Source organism: Diceros bicornis, chromosome 15, assembly GCF_020826845.1.
Source record: "Diceros bicornis minor isolate mBicDic1 chromosome 15, mDicBic1.mat.cur, whole genome shotgun sequence".
In the NCBI taxonomy this organism is placed as follows: Eukaryota; Metazoa; Chordata; class Mammalia; order Perissodactyla; family Rhinocerotidae; genus Diceros; species Diceros bicornis.
Genome location: NC_080754.1, coordinates 51,844,757 through 51,867,328, shown reverse-complemented (window position 1 = coordinate 51,867,328; position 22,572 = coordinate 51,844,757). Strand labels below are relative to the sequence as shown.

Sequence of the window (22,572 nt, the reverse complement as noted above, 5' to 3'; positions counted from 1 at the left end):
AAGTATGTATTTGAATGATTTATGTTTATTCAGACTCCCCCCCCACAATCATTTTTAATCAAACATATTCCAGTAACACATTATCAGTTAATTAGAGAAACCTTTAAATTGACAACAGATGTATCAAATGAGGAAAAAAGTTGAGCATATATGAATGCGATTATAAAATAGAATTGGTTTCTGTAACCAATTAGAGTATCTCATTATTTTCAATTATTTGTAGTATTACTACTTTGGCTGTACCACAAATACATAGGATATTATTTACTAATAGATGAGGCTCCTAGAAATGCAGTTAAATATTATCATTTAACATATGATACTAACATATATTAATATATTTTAGTGTGATTTCAAAAATTGAAATATAGGATTTTCACCTTTTAGTGTATCAGAAAGTCTGTTTTGTGGCTAGGCCCCAAATTAAATCATTATGAACCTTGTAGGTGTTAGTGAACTTGGAATGTTAAATTTTGAATTTGCAGTTTTTGAAGATTCTATTTTTCTGTGATACATATTTTTATATATAAAATTAAAGGTTTTCTTTTTGTTTTTTTTGTTTTTTTGCTGAAGAGCATTCGCCGTGAGCTAACATCCGTTGCCAATCTTCCTCTTTTTTTTTTGCTTGAGGAAGATTAGTCTTGAGCTAACATCTGTGCCAGCCTTCCTCTATTCTGTGTGTGTGTCACTGCCACAGCATGGCTGACGAGTGGTGTTAGGTCCGCGCCTGGTATCTGAACCTGCGAACCCAGGCCACCGAAGCGGAGCACACCCAAGTTAACCGCTACGCCATGGGGCCGGCCTCCTAAAGGTTTCTTATTCATATGAATATTTGGTTTTTACTGTAGTCTTCATTTGGATTGAATGATTTGGGCTTTTAATTTTTATTGCCACAAATAATAACCCACAAATGAGGTCGTAGCAGAGTATAAGAATCACACACAGTTAATTGGGCTACTGGAAGTAGAGAAGTTGGGAAATGCAAAGGAAGAAATATGAGAAGTAGCTGCCGGGTGACTCAATCACCAAAGCACAGGCTTTTGCTTCATCTAACAAATTACTCCTTTTCAGGATAAAACTAAAGCTGAAACCTTGGTTTGTTAATTGTTCCTTATTTTCATCAAATGTAACTGAATTCAGACATCTGAAATTTGTGGGAAAACTGACATTAAGACAGGTGATGTAGGTAGATTACTTTTTTCTATTTTGTGCTGTTAGAATGTCTTGCCTGAAACATAACTGTCTTGGGCATTAATTGTTCTCAGCATCCTACATTCTTGGCAGATAATTCTTTACTATTATTTGGCACTTTAAGAAACAGCCCTTCCTGAAATCGTTCCCATTTAGATTATATATTGCTGGAAGTATTGCTTGAGTGTTCTATGTATTGTGCTTAAACATGTAATTGAAGACAGTACTTTTGTTTCAATAGCTTATACAATAAGACAGCTTCTAAAAGCATGTATATAAGATGTATACAAATGTAGACTGCCTTCATTTCTTTCAATATATGGATGGGGAGAATAAGTACACAGGAGGAATTGTGAAATTAAAGAAGTAGTTCAGAATGTAAGGAAATAAAAGGAAGATGGGGAATGATAAAGAATGAAGAAAGTAATAAAAAAAATTGGAGAAAGGAATGGAAGAAAGAAAACAGGGAAGGATTAAAGCAGCCTTTCCGAAACTCTTTGTCTGTGTACTTCCATTAATCAGTTCTTCAAGTGAGATTGTAATTTATCTGTGTATTGCATTTTTATTTTTGCTTTACCCCTGCTAAGGAAGAAGAGAAGAAAGACAAGATGAGAAAGGAGTCCTAGACAGTATCTGGATCTGCAACCACAGAGGAGAGGGAAGGGAATACAGATCTTCAGTATCTCAGATAGTAGTTCTTATGGCTGCCACACCGGGACAGACAGCTATCTATCTTTGGTTAATTTGAGAACTCCCCCTATGGTCTGTTGTTCAGGGTACATAGCTTTGGCTGTTATTTAACATTTATTTATGGCACCTGTGTCTACTTACCTTGACATTCGGGCACTCATTATTGGCAGCCTCTTAATCGTTTAAATTATTGGTTTGTGGCGTATAAAAAGAGACCAGGCAGGAGTATAGGTGAACGAAGTAGTTACCATACTGGAAAAACAACTCAAAATAAATACCTTTTAGCTAGGGCTAAGAGGCAGACAGGTTTTGGCCCTATCAACTTGTATTTGAAAAACATATAATTTAAAAAAATCTCCTTTCTGTGTTTTGTGTACATTACCTGGTCTGCTCTAGAGAAAGCTTGAAAGAAAGGCGTATACTCCTCTTAAAAAGATTTGCAGAACAGATCTGTAAATTCAGTGCATGAATTTCTCAAGTAAATGATTCTAGTAAATTACTCTTCTTACTTTGCAGGAAGTTGGTGAACCATCTAAAGAAGAGAAGGCTGTAGCCAAATATCTTCGATTCAACTGTCCAACGAAGTCCACCAATATGATGGGTCACCGGGTTGATTATTTTATTGGTAGGATTACATCAGTATAATTATATTAGTGTACATATCTTATAAAGATACCCAAATTTGGGATATGTAGACATTTAAAAAGTGCTTTCCAAGTGTGATTGGTGAAGTTGGGTGATGGGCATATGGCAATTGATTATCCTATTCTTTCTTTTTGTGATTGAAAATGTCAATGATAAAAAGATGAAAATGCTTCGTGAAAACATTGTTGGAAATTTTTTAAATAGGATTTGTTTTCAGTGTTAATACTACCTTTTGTTCAGATAGTATATGAACTTAAAGATAATCTTTTTGTAAAACTCGGGGGTAGAATCCAGAGCGAAACAAGTCTGTAGGAAACAACTTAGGAGCTTTGGTTCTTCACATAATCCAAACAACCTCATTATAAGTTATTGTCATCTATGATAGAGCCCTATGGCTTATAAATAGTGGTTGAGTTTACCTGTCTCATCAATTAAGATTGAATTGCCATTATAGAGAAGAAATTCCTTTATCTTCTCTTTCTTTAGTGTTATGATTAATGGTTTTGATATTCATTACAAGTTTAGAAAAATGAACATGCTGTTCTCTTCAGACCCAATATATTTAGCTTCTTCTAGTGACTGCAGTAGATTGTTCACAGAGCTTATGCCTCAGTAGGTTACAGTAAAGCTTGATGACAGAATTTCTATTATTGTGGGAGAGGAAGATTTTTGTTTTGTTTATCCTGCATTTAATTGTGATTATTTGCTAAGGGTGATATTTATATTCATTTTGAATTTTTTTGTTCAGAACATTTTCCCATTTATCTTGCGTTAGTTAGTATTTTTGAATGCTGTTTATTTCACTGCATTACTTTTTTAAAAAAGATGCTTATTGATATGTTTCACGAATTGAGGTTTTGAGGAAGTGTTTATCATGATCATATCAGACTACGTTTTCTGTTGTACTTGGTTTTAGTTTCTGATGACAGGAGGTTAAAATTTGCCTTATAAAATATAATTTAGGTAGACATAAATTCTCATGTATACTAAATTTAAAATAATAAATTTCTTCTTTAGCTTCAAAAGCAGTGGATTGCCTTTTGGATTCAAAGTGGGCAAAGGCCAAGAAAGGAGAGGAAGCTTTATTTACAACAAGGGAGTCTGTGGTTGACTACTGCAACAGGTAGTGTTTATTTCTTGGTGAAGGATAACGTAAATAGTAATTTAATACTCCTGAAGCTCCTTACCCATTTTTGTCATTAAACATAGTGATATTAGAACATAGCTCAAACATAGCTTTTACATGCAAGCTGGATTTCTTCATTACCTCTGGAATGCATTTGTTTGGTGTTAGACTGTCATATTTTTATCATTTTTATTTGTCTTCTATTACATTTGTACATTTGCCAGGCCGACTGAACTGAAAGATCAGCAATAAAAGTCATATATCAGTGACTACAGTGAACAAAAAGGTTCTTTCTTTTCTGGAGCAAACAGTTAGAGAGTCTTTTCCAAAACTTTGGCAAGGATTCCTAAGAGACCTATTGTCCCTGGTGCGGCGTTTTTTTTTTTTTAGTGCCTACATGTTGAGCCATTAGCCACGTTCCTTTCCCTATTTTGTTTAGTGATTGCTAATGCATTCCTTGTAAAATCAAAGCACCTGCAACATCTACCTTTTCTTGATTCCAAGATGAAGTATAGACAGTTTAGTAATATCCATGTTGTTCATAATAGGTACGTCTCCTTTGGGAAAAACTTTTAATGGTGAGTGATAATATGAAAATCACTTTCTACTTGGAAAGAAGTATGCCGGTTTTTGTTTCCATTTTTTTCCCTTGGCTTACTACTTAAATAATTAAGCGTATTTATTAAGATGTTAATAAACCAAATTTTGTTTTTGTGACACTAAAATTTATCAGTGGGAATTTGCCATTTTAAATTGTTTTGTATGTCGTAGGGTGGTACAGATAGCATTTACTAATATATTCTTTAATGGCATTAAAAGTATCAGCGACATGAAGGGCCAGCCCAGTGGGGTAGTGGATAAGTTCTCGTGCTCCACTTCAGTGGCCCAGAGTTCACAGGTTCATATCCTGGGCGTGGACCTGTGTACAGCTTATTAAGCTGGGCTTTGTCAGGCGTCCCACATATAAAGTAGAGGAAGATGGGCACAGTGTTAGCCCAAGGCCAATCTTTCTCAGCAAAAAGAGGAGGATTGGCAACAGCTCAGGGCTAATCTTCCTCACCAAAAAAAAAAAAGTATAAGCCACATGAGACCCCTCTGAAAATCACTCTTTCACAACCTGATTTCTAAAGCTATGAAGTTAAAGAATTATCAAATATTTCTTAAAATTCTTAATTGCCAAAAACTAGAGTCACTAAGGGACGTTTCAGAAACAATGAAAATTTCATTGTTGAGGCAGGGATGAGCTAACAGTGGTACAGTAGGTATTTTCCTTTACAGTCATTTGTGTATTTAGAACTCCAAAGTGTAAATTTCCCTGCCTGCCTCAAAATAGATTTATTTTTTATATATGGTTTAAAGATTAAGAGATGCCATAAATGCAAGAACAGAGAAGTTAAGTAACTTAACCAGGGTCACACAGCTAGTAAGTGGCAGAGCCAGAATTCTAAATCCAACAGTCTGGCTCCGTAGTCCATGCTTATAACTGCTATGTTATACTATCTCCTTGAACAAAATGGTGATGCATTTAATGAAGCAAAAATTAAGATGAAAGATTCACCTGTCAATACTATTTGTGTTTGTTTTTTTGTGAGGAAGATCAGCCCTGAGCTAACATCCATGCCAATCCTCCTCTTTTTGCTGAGGAAGACCGGCCCTGAGCTAACATCTATTTGCCAATCCTCCTTTTTTTCCCCCTTTTTCTCCCCTACTCCGCAGTAGATAGTTGTATGTCATAGTTGCACATCCTTCTAGTTGCTGTATGTGGAATGCGGCCTCAGCTTGGCCGGGCAAGCGGTGCGTTGGTGCGCGCCCGGGATCTGAACCCGGGCCGCCAGTAGCAGAGCGCGCGCACTTAGCCGCTAAGCCACAGGGCCAGCCCCTGTCAATACTATTTGAATATTAAATCTCTGACACCAAACCTCTGAGGGGAGCAGCCAGTATTAATCCACATTTCTTGGCCTCTTAGGAGCCTTGATACCTTGTTATATGAAAAGCTCAAAAGACCTGAGTGCAAGAGAACATCCTAGAGATACACTTACTTTTCGTTGTATATGATAGTCCATTCATGCCAGGTTGTTTGTGTCCTTTCTGCACTAAAGCAGAAGTAGAGAAGCATAACTACCTAAATTCTTCAAAGCCGCTTGTAGTACAAGCATAGCAGCCTCATGATGGCCAGCCCTCACGGGTTCCTGCCTGACCACAGACAAAACCACAGGTGGACACTTGTCTAGTCTTATTTTCTAAAGTAGGCTTGTGGGAGTCTGAGGAAAAGCAAAAGAAAACAGGAAAGTGTAGGGTGATAGACAAAACAACTTTTCTAATATGCTCTATGCCTCTTAATGGCCTATTTCAGGTGTGAACTCTTTAGCCTTTCATCTAGCACCATCCTAACTCTCCATATGACTTTGCGTTTCCAATCGCCTGGTCCAGTAATGTCCTTCTCATTCTCATTCATTCACCATGCTCACTCTCTCGCAGGTCTTTCTTTGATCATAATCTGCCACCTTCCCCAAATGGTTCTCCCTCTATCCTGCCTTTCTCTCACAATAAATATCCCTCCAGTTTCATCTCTACCATGTAGTATTCCTCAGGTCCTCCAGCCCACATTAATCTTTGTATCTGTTTCTACAGAATTTATAAAGATAATATCATACAGTTTAGCCTTTAACTATTTTAGAATTGTTGCATATGTGTTATTTTTTTAAATTTCAGGCCAGCTAAATCTGAAGGCAATTGTAGGACTGTTGTGTCACTTCACAGCAGTTAACACAATGTGGGCATTTAATAAAATGTCATCGTTGCCACAGGGGTGAAAGTCCTGAACACAAGTCTGGCATTGAGTGTTAAACCTGAAAAAAAAATTAAGAAGTGAGGAAAAATATAAGCAATTTAGTAACTTTTTACAGCTGCTTTTAATCCATTTGTTTATTGAACAAATATTTATCAAATATCTATTATATGCCAGGCCCCAGGAATACAAAGATGACTGTTGACTTGATCCCTACCTCCAAAGCACATATTCTAGTCTGTTAGAGAGATCCTGGCAAAGGGCACAGAACATACTGAGACAGGGAAGTGTGAGTAGTTCTGTGAAAATGTCAGCCTTGTGTAAGTGATTTGTACCGTGCGATGTGTTTAAAGCTAAATAAATGGAGGCGCTGATTTTATTACAATAGTAAATGTCATCTCGCTTTTCGAAGCATAGAGTGAGGTGAAGTAGACATTCTCTAAAGACCTATCAAGGAATTAAATCAATGATTCTACTTATTACTGAGTGGAATGATGCTATAATGTAATGATTTGTGAAACCAAATGTGTTTGTGTCTCTGTATATTCCATATACATATTTGATAACTATTAAATGAAATTCAAGATTTTGCTATAGCAATAATAATGACTAACATTGAATACGTTATCTGCCAGGTACCAAGCTGAACAATCTATATGCTTCTCAGTTAGTCCTAGAAACCCCTATGAGATAGATACCCCATTTGAGAAATAAACTAAGATTAAGTAACTTACCCAAAACCACACAGCTAGTTAAATGGTAGAGGTGGTACTAGAACTCATCTACCAGGATGTGAACTTTTCAGCAGCAATTTGATTGGTTAATAGTCTACTTTTCTGTCATGGAGGTGGGGCAGCTGTGCAGGAAAGGTGACAGAAGTGAACATTCCTGCTGGTTCTGTGCCCTTCTGTATCTACTCATCAAGGGAAAGATTTTTTTCTCCTAAAGTTCTGTGGTTTATTTTTTTTAATTATTTATTTCTTTATTAAGAACATTTTTTTTCAGGCCAGCCCCGGTTGCCTAGTGGTTAAGTTCAGCATGCTCAGCTTTAGCGGCCCAGGTTCGGTTCCTGGGTGTGGACCTACACCACTTGTCTGTCTATGGCCATGCTGTGGCAGCAGCTCACATATAAAAAGAGTAGGATTGGCAACAGATTGTAGCACAGGGTGAATCTTCCTCAGCAAAAAAAAAAACACCAATTTTTTTCCACTAAAGTAAGTTTGAGAAAACTTTGAAAATGATACAGAAGAAAATCCAAGTTACACCATATTACCATTTGAGCATACTCAAGTTATCTGTATGTGTACACATGTACTCTTAGTGCATTAAGATCTATAATATGAACTGCGATGTAAAATGCTGGTTTTCAGTTAACACACAATGAAAGGATGTATTTTTGTTTTCATATTAATGAATGTTCCAGGTAATAAATGTTTCTGATAGAAAATCTGGAAATCATGGAAGCAAACAAAAAAAATTTAGAATATGTTCATTATAAATTTTTGTAAGACATTCTGGAGTAAAAATTAAAAATCCTCCTTCATATTTAAATACCCACCACTACTCTTAAATATTAATTATTTATTTCTTTATTAAGAACAGTTTCTTTCATGCCAGCCCCGGTGACCTAGTGGTTAAGTTCGGTGCGCTCTGCTTTGGTGGCCCACGTTCAGTTCCCAGGCGCGGACCTACACCACTCGTCTGTCAGTGGCCGTGCTGTGGCAGCAGCTCACATACAAAAAGAGTAGGATTGGCAACAGGTGTTAGCTCAGGGCTAACTCTCACTTAAATCTCTGTTTCCACTCATAAGTAGTTAATTATATTCTGAGCAAGTAGAAACCTGAATGAGGAGACCTAGAAGTTAGCTTTGTGGAGATGTTCATAGAGTGGACCTAATTGGGCAGAAGAAAGAAGCACAGCTAGGCAGGCAAAACACAGGTGCTACAGAGGGCACAACATAATGACCAGAAATAAGTGGTCATTGGGCAGGAAGTAGGCATCTAGTTAACAAGTGGTGTGATGTGCTGGAGCAGGCACCAGTGGAGGTAGGAAGGTGGAGAGTCACCATTAACAGGCACAGATGGTGGCAGTGAGACCTAGCTGCTAGGTTACGTTTTGGTAGTTGTACATTATCAAGGCTGGAATGAAGGAACATGTCAGGAACTGTGAAACTGGAACATAAAATTTGGAAAGATGGCCTTTAGATGACAAAGATAAAGGCAACTGAATTTCTTGAGTAGGATTATAAGATTAGAAAGGAACTACTACAAGGTTGACTTAATTTTAATGAGCTTCTAAACTCATCAGATAAAGAAATGAATAAAATAGTAATCTCTCTCTTAAGTAGTTTACAGTCTGTTGAGGGGGGCAAACAGACGTAACATAAATTGTCTATTAAGTTAGAAGATAAATGCTATGGATAGGAGAACAGGAAACAGGAGAGAGGATGGGGGATAGGTTTATAATTTTAAACAGAGTAAGCCTAGTTGAGAAGGTAACATTTGAGGGAAGGCTTGAAGGGAGTGAGGGAGTGAACCCAAAGGACATGCTTATTTGGAGGAAGAGCATTCCAGGCAAAAGGAACAGCCAGTATAAAAGCTCTGACGTAGGAATGTAAACAAACAAAAAAACCCTGCTAAGTAGAGGGAAGAACAGTGTATTGAGAGAAGTTAGTGAAACAAGGAATACATAGTGTTGTTTTGCTGAATATATTGTACAGTTTTCAATTTGATATACTGTGTTGTTTTTAGAGTCCTGAGTCTCACCTTGGCATATTCAATTATTCATTACTTAACTGAAGATTTTTTAGTGTAGTGGCAGGCTAAATAGTGAAGTACATGGAGAGAAAAAAATAACATTGAGAAAGACAACTGAAGACATGATTTCATCAGTCAAATCATGAGCACATTTTTCATCTGTTAACATTTCTTAAATTGTTATATTTAATTTCTTCTTTCTATGTCTGCTCTTGAATTTGAGAGATAACATTAAATAAAGCAGAGCCTTGATTTATTCTTAATGAACCTGGAGAAAAGCTTCATAAGGATAATTCCAAACCTATAATCTCTTATATCAAAATTACATGGTTAAAAAATGAAAATTAGGTTGACATCTTTTATATAATCAAATTGACTGCACAGTTTTGTGATTAGAGGTGGGGCTGACTATTTTTTCATGGGCTTACTAGTTGTAATTTCTCTGGTGGATTGCCAATGTATGTCTTCCTTTGCTTCATTATATTTTTGCTTTTTACTCTGTATCTGTGTAATTGGTAGGGAATGTAATGTCATACCTTTTTTTCCAAAGGCTCTTAAAGAAGCAGTTTTTTCACCGGGCACTGAAAGTAATGAAAATGAAGTATGATAAAGACATAAAAAAAGAAAAAGAAAAAGGAAAAGCTGAAAGTGGAAAAGAAGAAGATAAAAAGAGCAAGAAAGAAAATCTAAAGGATGAAAAGACGAAAAAGGAAAAAGAAAAAAAAAAAGACGGCGAAAAGGAAGAATCCAAAAAGGTGATTTCAACTAAAATTAAGTAAAAATTAAAAATCATTATGTGCACATGATCACTACTGACATATGAGCACTTTTGAAATATTATGCAACAGCCACTTAAGATAACCATATTAGAGTTTTTATAAATACCATAGTTGAGAATTTTGATTTCTCTGTCTCAAATAGTGAAACTTTTTTGACTGTATGAATGTCTTACTGGTTTTTGCTTGTTGTGTTTTTTTCTTGTATTCAACTTGGATTTTGATAGGAGGAAACTCCAGGAACTCCCAAAAAGAAGGAAACTAAGAAAAAATTCAAGCTTGAGCCACATGATGATCAAGTTTTTCTGGATGGAAATGAGGTGAGAGTATCTGGCTTATAAGTAGAAATCCAGTTTTCCATAGGAATTTTCAGAATTATCTTTGATGCCTTTTTCACGAAGAAAAGAAGTAATGTAGATAAATCTAACTATGTAGATATAAAATCGACTCTTTTTAAAAGTCAGTAATTTCTCTGAATTTAGATTTATAAACAATTTATAAAAGACCAGTCAGAATTAGGTTCAGCTGTCTGTGAGTGATAGGAAACCTGAAATAACAGTGGCTTAAAACAGAATAGATACTTGTTTCCCTCTCGTCAATGAAATCTGAGGGTAAGCAGTACAGATATAGCAGCTCCATGGTGGATCCAAGCTCTTCCTCCTGTGTGAGGCAATTAGTAAATGTTACGTCATGGTCCAAAATGACTACCGGCCTTATATCTGCATCCAAAGGAGGAAAGGAGAATGAGGAACAGGCCTCCTCTTTAAGGACACCTTGGAAGTTGGCAGGTTCATTTTTGCTTGGATTCCATTGGCCAGAACCTCGTCACATGGTCATGTCTACCTGTAATAAAGTCTTAGAAATGTGCTTGTTACACTGGGTTGTCATTTGCCCAACCAAAATGCAGGATTTCCATTACTATCAAAGAAAGAAGAGCAGAATGCTTAATGAGGGACACCTACTGGTTTCTGCCTCTTATAGTCAGACACCTTATTTTAGGGGCCTAATGCATGATGCATTACTTAAGGAAATCATTTTTATTTCTTTTTTTTTTTTTTTGTGAGGAAGATCAGCCCTGAGATAACATCTGCCAATCCTCCTCTTTTTTTTTGCTGAGGAGGACTGGCCCTGGGCTAACATCCATGCCCATCTTCCTCCACTTTATATGGGACGCCGCCACAGCATAGCTTGAAAAGCGGTGCCTCAGTGCGCGCCCGGGATCCAAACTGGTGAACCCTGGGCTGCCGCAGCGGAGCACGCGCACCTCACCGCTTGTGCAACTGGGCCGGCCCCTCGTTTTTATTTCTTTTGTAATGGGAGATTTGTGTGGTGGTAGCCTTCCATTGAAGACTGTTTAATTTAGTCTTTTAACTGATAGCAAAACATTATTTATATACTGGCTATTGAATTGTTGTGAATTTCAAGACATATCTCTTCTTGCTATGCCTAATACAAAAGTAGTATATATAAAGTCGTGGTTCCTAGAGCTATGAGTTTGAAATTTTGGGAAAGCTTTTCAGAAAGCATGTGCTCTAGGCTCATTCCAGACAGACTTGTGTGAGATGCTGTAGAGTGGAATCTAGGGGATGTGTTTGTGTGTGTGTTTTGTATAACATGTCTCAGGGTAATTCTGTTGTGAACCTCTGGTTAAGAACCACTGTAATAGAGGACCACAGGTCTTTCCTAACATGGAGACCAAATACCTTCAATTAAACATCAAGCATTGGCTATATGCCAAGACATTTTTATATAGGTGCTGGGAATAGCATGATAAATAAGATAAAATTCTCTTCTTGGAAGCTCTTATAGTCTAGCAAAGATACGAGCTTTTAAACATGTTACTCTATTACTGTGTGGTAAGTGTTATGATGGGAGAACCCCAATTAGGAATAGTTAATTTAATCAAGAGAGGATAAGGAGAGTCTGGAGACCTTGAACACTTGAGCTGAGTCTTGAAGGATGACTGGCAGATTACCAGGTGCACTGGGAAGGAGTTATAGGTCTATTAGGTGAAGAAAGCAGCCTGAGCAAAAGTATGGGTGCTTGCATTCCTGAAAAGACTATATTTTATTCTGTAGAAAGCAGCATGCCTTCAGACTTTTAAAGGTGGGAAATGTCTTTAAAAACTTGTCTTTTTAGAATGCTAACTGGCAGAAGTGATGTCTCTGGATCTGATTTCCAGGGGAAATGTGCAGAGTTAAAAAAGAGGAATGAAACCCCCAGTGTTAGAAATAGAACAAAATCAAAAAGACAGCAACAAAGAGTTCTGATCAAAACAGAACCAGGAAATGGAAGAGTAGTACTGTTATTTATAGAAACTAAGAGATGAAATTAGGAGTTTTACGGATGATGATTGAACAGGGTTTTGATTGTTCTGAATGAAGTAAATGTCTGTTGTATAAAGTAAATTAAGCTTTAAAGCAGTGATTCCCAGCTTATGGGCTACAGACCTTCCATGGGAGAGTAGGCAATGAAATTATTGCAGGGAGTCATAGTATCTTTATGTTCCCTAATCATGATCTTTAATAATGGTTCTTTGCATCTCTTGACTGGGAGAGAACAGAATGCACCTGAGAGCTGCTGAATCTGGAAGGGCCTGGCTGGAATCTCTCTTAACTGTGCTCTTAACCCAAACTGGTTCTGCTCATGCCAGTGTACATTGTTATATTAGGGACGAAAAGGTTGTACAATTGCTGGTTTTTAGGTTGAATAAGTAATGGTTTGCACACATGAACAAATTGTTAAATGCTTGTAAATACATAGAAATTTACTTAACTACATTACAGAATTTATAGTTTTTAAAATTATTTTCTAACTGAATGGATACCAAAAGAAACACTGCTAGTGAAGAAAGGTCTTTGGAATTTGTTTACCTTAGAAAGTAGTTCTTATATGTTAGGAAGTTGGAAGTGACTGTTGTAGAGGATCTAAAATATAGAATTAAGCTTAACTTTCTAATGTGACCTTAGAACTTTAAGCACTGGTGTTTCTTGGTTCTTCTAGGTATTTGTGTGGATCTATGACCCAGTTCACTTTAAAACATTTGTCATGGGATTAATTCTTGGTAAGTACAATCTCTAAAATTTAGAAAGGAAAATAAAAATGAAGAAGCCATAAATAAAAATATTTAACATAAAATAATTACTTTAAAAAGGTGTACGTTATTTCAAGTCAGAAGATAATATGATAAACTGAGGGAAATATTTGCAGCACGTTAAAGCCGAGATCTTTAAGAGATTTATCAGTCTGGTAGAAAAATAGTAAAGGTAGCTCACAGATAAAGAAATGGAGTGATCTGTAATCATGAATGATACTTCATCACACTCATAATAAATACAAATTAAAGCAACAGTGATTAAGAGGATTACAAAGTTTGATAGTACTTAATCTTAGTAAAAGTCCAACACTTAGGAAAAACACTCTCCAAGAATTGGTGGTATTTTCATTGTTTTAGTGTTTTGGGTTTTTTTTTTTTTGGTGAGGAAGATTGGCCCTGAGCTAACATCCATGCCCATCCTCCTCTGTTTTGTATGTGGGATGACGCTGTAGCGGTGTATATGTTCGCACTCAGGATTCTAATCTGCAAACCCCGGGCCACCGAAGCAGAGTGCGCAAACCCAACCGCTGCGCCACAGGGCAGGCCCCTCATTGTTTTAGATTTTATGGAGGGCAGTTTGGCAGTATCTTTCAAATTTTAAATATGTATACACTGACCCAGCTATTCTACTTCTAGGAATTTATCCCAGTGCTGTTCTTAATAAAGTTGCACAAAGTATCTATTCAAGAGTGTGCTTTGGCATGTCATCTATTCTAATCCAAATCCCTCAGACTATAATTAGGAGGATAATTAGCAAATATCTTTCAAATTTTAAATGCCTGTAGTTTTTAACCAAACAATTGGAGTTCAGGGATTTGTCCTCTGCTGTAATCACGGTTGCACAAATGTATATTACATTGGTATTTGGTGCACTATTGTCTGTAATAGGATAAAACTGGAAATAATTTGAGTCCCTCAATAGGAGAATGGTGAAATAAATTACAGTACGACTACACACTAGAATACCATGCAACTTTTAAAGAATTAGGTAGGATGTACTTATGGAAAGATATCTAGAATAGATTAAATGAAAAAAAAATTGTAAAAGAGTAAGAATAGTATAAGCTCATTTATGTAGGAAAAAGTAGTCTATATAGCTAGTTTTAATTATATATAGGTAGTCTCTGGGAGTACAAATAAGAAAATAGTGGTTAACCTCTGGGAAGTGGACCAAGAATTAGATGAAGTCTTCACCTTTTGGTTTGTTTTTTGTTTGTTTTTTTTACCATGGGTATCTGTTATTCCTGTAAGTTCAGGGAGGCGGCGTGAGGGAGGAGGAGAGAATGATTTAACAGGTAGAAAAAAATAGATAGTTAAATAAACAAGCTTGATTAATATGATATCATAAGATCTCATTCAAAATAACTGTTAAGAATTGAAACTCAATTAAATCCAACTCAGATAGCTAATAGCTATTGATGACTTTATGTACTAGTCACTTTGCTAAATATTTTACATGCATTATTTCATTTCATCCTCACAACAATCTTTAAAAAATAAGAACAGGCACATATTAAATATAAGGTAACTTAGCCTCAAAGGGGTTAAATAACTTGCCCAAGGTTACTTAGTTTATAAATCATAGAGCTAGAATTTGAATCCTGATCTCTCTTGCTCTAAAAGCCTAATAACGAGCCTTCTAATTTCTTCTGATTATTCCATGTAGTCTTAGGGAAAAAACAGAGATGTTTGTATACAGTTTCCCTAACTACCAAAAAACCACCTGTATCAGAATCACCTGGTGAGCTTTTTCCACTCTGTAGATGTCAGAGCTCCGCCCCGAATCAGAATCTCCAAAGAGGGATCTTTGGAATCATTTTTTGGTTAGTTTTGTTGTTTGGTTGTTGTTTCTTTAAGCTCCCCTATTCAGTAGACAGGTACCTTATGTTCAAAAAATAAGGTAGGCATTGCTTGAAAACAGCAGCAGTTGATCATTTAAGGAGCTAACAATTTCACATTTTTAGACAGCACTTTTTTCTAATCATATGTAATTCATACTAGAAAAATCCTAACCTAATTTAAGAATTGTATTTAAAATGTTAGGTTGAACTATGTGAAAAGGCTGATAATTGACCATTTTTTACCTATAAAAATGGCAATTTTGTATGTTCCAATACGTACATGTTTCAGTTTTTTCCTCTAGGAATATATTCACTGATATTGCCGCCAGGCCATTTAACTTTTAATCTAAAAGTTACCTGTGTAACTGTGTCATTTCTTGTGCCAGTGATTGCAGTGATAGCAGCCACCCTCTTCCCTCTCTGGCCAGCAGAAATGAGAGTGGGGGTTTATTACCTCAGTGTGGGCGCAGGCTGTTTTGTAGCCAGCATTCTTCTCCTTGCTGTTGGTAAGTATCGTTAGTAGTAAAACTGACCTCAGGAAGGTAGATATTGAGCAGTTTGGACTATAATCTGGAGCTTCAAGTAAAGCTTAATAGCAAAATTAATGTAGGCAAATCAAAAAGTATGTGGACCTACTTTTTGGGTCATATCCCAAAACTGACTCAGGCTTGAAGTAGTATATGTGCTTGATTAGATTTAGTCTATTTTGAAGAAAAAGGATTTGATATGTCTTAATCTACACATAGATATGCTTTAAAGTGTAGCTACCACAAGGACTTTAATATTTTTACAGTGGTTCATTATTTATTAAACATAATACTTTCAGTAAAACATTTTCATATTTTTACTTAAGGCAAATGAAACGTGTATTAAATATTTAAATTCTATGTATGTATTCAATAAATGATTCTAAACAGTTGATTTGCCATATTGGGAAAAATCATTTTGCACCCAGGTACCAGAATAAATTCTAAATGCATTAAGGAATTTTAAAATGTTCTTTAAAAATGAAACAAGAAAGCGTAATTTTTTTTACATTTCTGGATGATTAAGGTCTTTCATAGCTAAAAATAAAACAATATAAAAATAGTGATTAATAAATACATGAAAAATGCTCATTACTAGTAATCAAACAATAAAATTAAGATAATGAGGTATTTTTTGCCTATTTAATTAGGAAGATTTTTGTTTTAATGGAAATACTCAATGCCTGGTAGGATCTGACTGGAGGAAAATGTACCTAAATATAAATAGTGGTGATAGTAATGAATAATTTTAGTGTTCTTCTTTAACTTATCTATATTTTATACAATGAGCATGTTACTTACCATGAAAAAAACCAACAAATATTATTTTACTTAAAATCCTAGTCTTCAAAGATTTTCCCATATAGAGTGAACAAGTCTAATTTAATTTTTCTCTTTGGGAAAGAAATAGGAATTTTTCTCAGCTTATCTAAAGCTGTCTGGTGATTTTTAAACTTGTCTTTATTCCTTGATCCATCTAGAGTTTATGTTGGTATATGTTACTAAGTTCTGATTATTTTCCCCAAATGACAAATCAGCTTTTCCACGAAGACATATAGGATATTGTATTTCTATATAAAAAGAAAAAAAAAATCCACATTATTGGCCTAATATCTGTTGTTAGAGGACATAATTTGACCAAGATTATCTGAACTGGAGGAATGTTATTCTGAGGTTCTATGATGTATAATAGATTCTTGTGTTTATAAAGCATTACTCCTGTAGCCCTAAGCAATTTCCCTCTGCACATCCCTTCACCCTGGACATCATGGTGTCCTGAGTTGGTGCCACCATTTATAGACCTGGGAACTCATCTAGTATTTTCATTTAATTCATCATATTTATGGCCTCCTTTTTGCTCTGTGATCTCTCACTCTGTGTGAAGCTTTCTCCACCTACCTTTCATTTTTCCCTTCCTCTAGCTTAGTCACCTTGAGAAAATCCCCTGATGCTTCTGCATATAACACAGTACATTTGTAGGCCAAGAAATAATATCTAAGACTGTGAAGCAAGTAACCAGTGGTGGTGTACTACCTGCATCAAGAATAAGAAGCCATAAACTTTGATTTAACATTAGATATAATCAAATTGGTATCTTTTGGCTCTCAAATTCCTAAAAATTTAGAAGCTCTTTGAAAAATTTCACCAAAGGTTTAACTCCACTGAATAGAATTAACTCACTTGCTTATCTTTTATTTAAACCAGTATTCACAATAATTTATGGTTACTATATTGTTTTGCTCTTTAAAATACTGTTTGTTCAGTAGTGTTTTCTATAATTTTTCATTTTAAATATACTGTGGTTTTAAATATGCATTGTGGATTAAATAGCCTTGTGAATTAAACCAGAAAACAAACCCAGCATTTTGTTTCTGTTAGAAAATGCAATTCCAAATATACTTTCAAATAATTTTGATCTGTAGCCCACTTAAAATTGGATATTTCTTTTATATTGTCCTATGAAGTGTTATATATTGGTCAAAATTAAATTTGGTGTGACTTGGAATATGTATTGTTAATATTGCCATTTAAAATAAGACCTTTGGCAATTTTCTAAATGAGTCACTTTTAGTATAGGAATAGTGTGACAGTACATGTCACAGTGGTTTTCTCATGATTCTTCCCCTTTTGCCCCTGGTAATCTAATGTCATAGAGAGAAAAACTCTAAAACATGTTAGAATTCTGCTATACTCAATTTATGTATGTTGAGAATTTAGATTTTATTTGTGCCATTTCTATATTGCTTTTTCCTGGATTTGAGGCAAGATTTCATGTTATGAACTATCTGTCCTAACGGCCCTGTAAAGTCTGACATAGCATAATAATCCTATTTGGAGAAAAAAATGTGCATCCTCCTTAAAAGATGTTCATTATTTCTTTTTATCAGTGGAATTTATTCTTAAATGATAATTTCAAACATATTTGCCTTTTCTCTTTGTACCACAAAAGATAGTAATGTGTACAGAGTCTTTCAGAACATTTATGTTCTTTTGTGAAAATAGAAATTACTGCTTCTTAAAAGTCAAGTCAGCTATAACCATTTCCCTTTATTTCTCCATACAAAATAATGGAAGAAGCATAAATGAGCTTTCTTCAGGCCTTATATGAAAAGAGTGCTTTAATTGTCTGTAAATAAAACAAAACCAAAAACCTGTCATAATTGATTAGTCCATAACATTCACATAATCATTATGACCTTTAAAAAAAAACAAAATCACCCAGCTCTATATAATTGGTAGGTTAAGAGAAAACTACATGGAATCTTGGGGTTTGTGTTTGTGATGACTCATTACTGTAAATTTTAAAATTCTCAAATTGTTCTATTATCTAACCACGGTTTTGTCGTATATTGCTCTAAGAGAGTAACCTCAAACCCTATTTATTTAAGCAATCCGTCTTTCGTTAGCATTGTATTGTTTCCTAATTTTGGGAGAGGATTGGTCCTTAAATAAGCAGAAATTACATAATTACTTAATTAACGAAATTGTAACTTTTAGGAAATTGTTCTCTTACTGTTCAGAAGTGTTTTTACTTAGAAGAATTGTCCTTTAGGCAGAGTAGGCATATGCCTTGGACCCAGATATATTTAGGGGCTCATGGAAATGTTTTCATTTTCATTTCTTTTACAATCAGAAGTAATAATATATACACATGTATATAATAATGAACCTATGCAGGATTATATTTGTATTTATGCCAATATGGTTGTAAAAAGTATAATTTTTAGTATTGTTTTATGGAGGAGTTGCCTTAGACAAAAGTGCCTGGGGTCTAGGGAAGTCATAATGCAGCCCTACGTTTCCTTTTTTAAAGGCTGCTTAAGATATCCTTCATCCCTTACTCGCATTTATTTCCTTTATTATGCTGTGGTCTCATGCATACTTAAACATCCAACTCACATCTATGTTTATTAAACTATAACATAGAAAAATGCATAAATCATAAGCATATATCCATGGAACAGCACCCAGATGAAGAAAACGTAGAAGTAATTTGAGTGGCATTGTAGCATATTATGTCCTGAAGATCAGAGCAGAATGTTTTGTGCCTAGAATACTGTGGTAGCTGCTAAACTAGTCAGGATTTACTTTGTTCATATTTAAGGTGCATGTAAAGTGCAAGTAATACAACTTTGAGTGTTTTCCCAGTTTTTTATTAACAAATATTCCCTGCTGTCTGAATCAGTGCTTGAATTATTCAATTAGAGAAATTTTTCTCCCACAGCTCGTTGCATTCTGTTTCTCATCATTTGGCTCATAACTGGAGGAAGGCACCACTTTTGGTTCTTGCCAAATCTGACTGCTGATGTGGGCTTCATTGACTCCTTCAGGCCTCTGTACACACATGAATATAAAGGACCGAAAGCAGACTTAAAGAGAGATGAGAAATCTGAAACCAAAAAGCAGCAGAAGTCTGACAGTGAGGAAAAGTCAGACAGTGAGAAAAAGGAAGATGAGGAGGGAAAAGTAGGACCAGGAAATCAAGGCACAGAAGGCTCAGGTGGAGAACGGCATTCAGACACAGACAGTGACAGGAGGGAAGATGACCGATCCCAACACAGTAGTGGCAATGGGAATGATTTTGAAATGATCACAAAAGAGGAACTGGAACAGCAAACAGATGGGGATTGTGAAGAGGAAGAGGAAGAAGAAGAAGAAGAAGACAATGATGGAGAAACAACTCAATCTTCACATGAAAAATCATAATCTGACTAATTTGGAGACTAAATAAGTGCAAGAGGTTGGATTTTCTATGTTGGCTGATCATCATCATCATGTACACATGACTTTTGTGGCACTCTTTAAATTCATTTGCTGAAATGTGTTTGACATCCAAGCAGTTATATTCAGTCCTTCATTTCATAGAATACTACTATTGGTATAGTCTAAAGCCATTTATAAGTTTTATCTATTTGATAATTTTACAGTAAGTAGGTCTCATTCATTTTGATAGTTATCAAAGATGTACTTTCCACAATGACATTTAGGTTAATGGCATTTTTGATAGTTGTATGGCTTTTTACTGTTAGACTAATCAAAATAACTAAAAGGGATAAAAAAGAAACACCAACACTTCAGATTATGCGTAGTTATGTAGCCATTTCGCGGTTTCTTTAAGATGAAATTCTTAAACTCGTTCTGGATAGTTAAGCTTTTGTTGATTATAAAATTATACCAGGAAATTTTAAGATTCTGAGTTAGCAGGATTCAAAAGCATTTTGTGGAAACAAGCCAACTGGTAATCAGCAACATTTTTAGTTTAGCTACAAATTCTGCTTTTCCAACTTAGGAAATCCAAACTGATTTGTACATCTCATTCAGAGAAACACGGTCATCTCCAACAGAGCAAGCAAGCAGACAGCACTGGTTGAAAGGTGATGGCTCTTCTTCCTTCTTCCCATTTCCTTGTCGTAAAGTAAAATGTATTCTGTACATAATTTACAAATAAATGTTTTATTTTAATTGTTACTTATTATTTAGACATTTTCTCAACACTTAAATTTGTAAAATTGAGACCATTTAAGAGTATGTTTTTAGAGAAATGGAAGTTTCAGTAACCCACAGAACATCTGTGATCTTTCTGCAGCAGCTTCAGTTTTGTGCCAACATTCCATGTATTTGAATATGAGTTAAAACGATCCTCATTAAATAAGAGCAGACTTCAAGTAGCTGTTTGTATGCCTTAATGTTCATATTGATTTATCTTAAATCTCTACAGTCAGAAATGGGGTCCTGTTTTATCAGACCAGGAGGCACTGCTATGAAAGATAATTTACTGTTCTCAAATATCAATTTAAAATAAAGAACATAAAAGAAAACGTAAGAGAACCATTGGACTCATTGCTTTGAACTAGTTTTGCAGTTTGATTTTATGTCTTGCAAACCTTAGTTACAAATCATTTGGAAAAATCTTGTGTTTACTTATGAGCATAGTCATTCCTTGGAGTTATACTCTTATAAACTGATAATGAATATTAAATTATTTTCCTTCAGTCATAGTGAGAGCATTCTGCTTTGTAGTTGAAATACGTGATGTGTGTAGGTCTTTATTTTTCTTTAGGCTGTTTGCCATCTAAGTGTTTGACTAAAGATGTGAAATTTTTCTAGTTGTGAAGAAATACAATTTCTGTATACTGACACATTTTATTAAACATGGCTTGGTTGCTTCTTTATAGTTTTCTTGTAAGTGGACAGAAATGTGACTATTTGATGTTAATGCAACTCTTATCAAGGCTGCAATCAGTCATTTTAAAAGTTTTCTCCTAGCACATGTTCCTGGATTTAAGTGCCTGGGTGTTGTCCTCTCACATTTTCAGAGCTCTACTGCTTTATTTCCACAGTAAGGGCATGCAGAATTATAGCTTCTGAGCTGCTTAATCACCAGTAGCATTAATACCTGTTTTGGGGTATGATAATGGTACCAAAAGTGTTTTTCAGAAATAAAAATGAGTTAACCTTTACTACTATCATAATACCCAGGCGCTCAATATTTATCCTAAAGCTCTTTATAATATATGTACTATGTCTAGTCTTAAAGACATTTGGAGCATGGCAAGAAAGTCAGTTTTTTATTGATGTTTGTGGATTCATACAGAATGTTAGTACAAATTTTTATAAATATTTGGTGGTCACTGGGGGAAATGTTATTCTTACTATGGTTAGAAAGTGAGTTAGAAATTTCAGCTCAGTGTCTTTTACTATTGAAGGTTGTATACTTTAAACAAATATAAAAATCAAAAAGCTGCCACTATTGTATCCCTCAGAAGAATAGATGGTTGTCTTTTTGGGTAACATTAAATATTCTTATGCCAGAGCATGGAGGATTGTTTACATTAGTCAATGGAATGATGATTTTTTTAGAAAGAAGCTTCAGGTTTGCTGTGCTACTGTAAGTAGAAGCATGAAGCTTTTGGATAATGTAGGATTTATTGTGGAATGGGTATAAATTGGCCTAACTAAGCAGGATTGAATTAACCAACTGAGTCCAGATAATAAGAATAATGCATATGTGATTGTTTTTAAAGTCAATGTATTAAATAGATTGTTTTTCCTTTTCCCTCCCACTAGTTTCTTTAATTTTCAAACTATGTGGCCTTCTAGACTACTTTAATTAAAATAATTTGAATTTAGTCACATATTGTTCAGAAAGTAATAAATTTCAGTATATCACATGGAAATGATGCAGTGGTGATGGATTTTAATGTTTTCCCCTCTTTCTAGTTTTACATTATGAGTACCAATTAGCTGCTGACTATAGAAAAATCATCTTGTGTCTTTTGTAAATTGAGTTTTCTTTTTTGAATCTTTATTAGGAACTGGAAAACAGCAAGTACAGTTGATTGTTGTTATTCGTGGTAGTTAGGTTCTATAAAGTCACTACCAACGTGGAATTAACAAATACTGAATCATTGCTCCTAGGGGAAATAGAGGGCTATTCTGTGAGCCTGTGGTCCATTTTCATCAACCAGTCAATACATACTCTTGTTTAGGTGTCTTTCTGTTTCGTTGATTTACTAACACTGAACTCACGGTCAACAGCACTGTAACTTAATGCCTGACTGAAGCTTGTCTAACACATGTATGTTCTCCATGAGGCACATCACAGCCTTCTTAAATACTTCAGGAACACTAGACA

The 22,572-nt window shown here is 35.2% G+C and overlaps 1 protein-coding gene across 2 annotated transcripts in view; it reads left to right on the top strand.

The window, feature by feature from the left end:
* SEC62 (SEC62 homolog, preprotein translocation factor) overlaps positions 1–22,114 on the top strand; it is a 28,205-nt gene extending 6,091 nt beyond the window's left edge. Inside the window, exons 2-8 of one of the 2 annotated variants that reach the window (XM_058556369.1) lie at positions 2,398–2,506; positions 3,544–3,649; positions 9,747–9,951; positions 10,200–10,292; positions 12,976–13,036; positions 15,297–15,416; positions 19,162–22,114. In XM_058556369.1, coding sequence (XP_058412352.1) covers positions 2,398–2,506; positions 3,544–3,649; positions 9,747–9,951; positions 10,200–10,292; positions 12,976–13,036; positions 15,297–15,416; positions 19,162–19,643 — 1,176 coding nt within the window. In that variant the 3' untranslated portion in view covers positions 19,644–22,114. The remainder of the gene's footprint in view (positions 1–2,397; positions 2,507–3,543; positions 3,650–9,746; positions 9,952–10,199; positions 10,293–12,975; positions 13,037–15,296; positions 15,417–19,161) is intronic. The other variant, XM_058556370.1, reaches the window with a different exon arrangement.
* Positions 22,115–22,572: the final 458 nt, after the last annotated feature.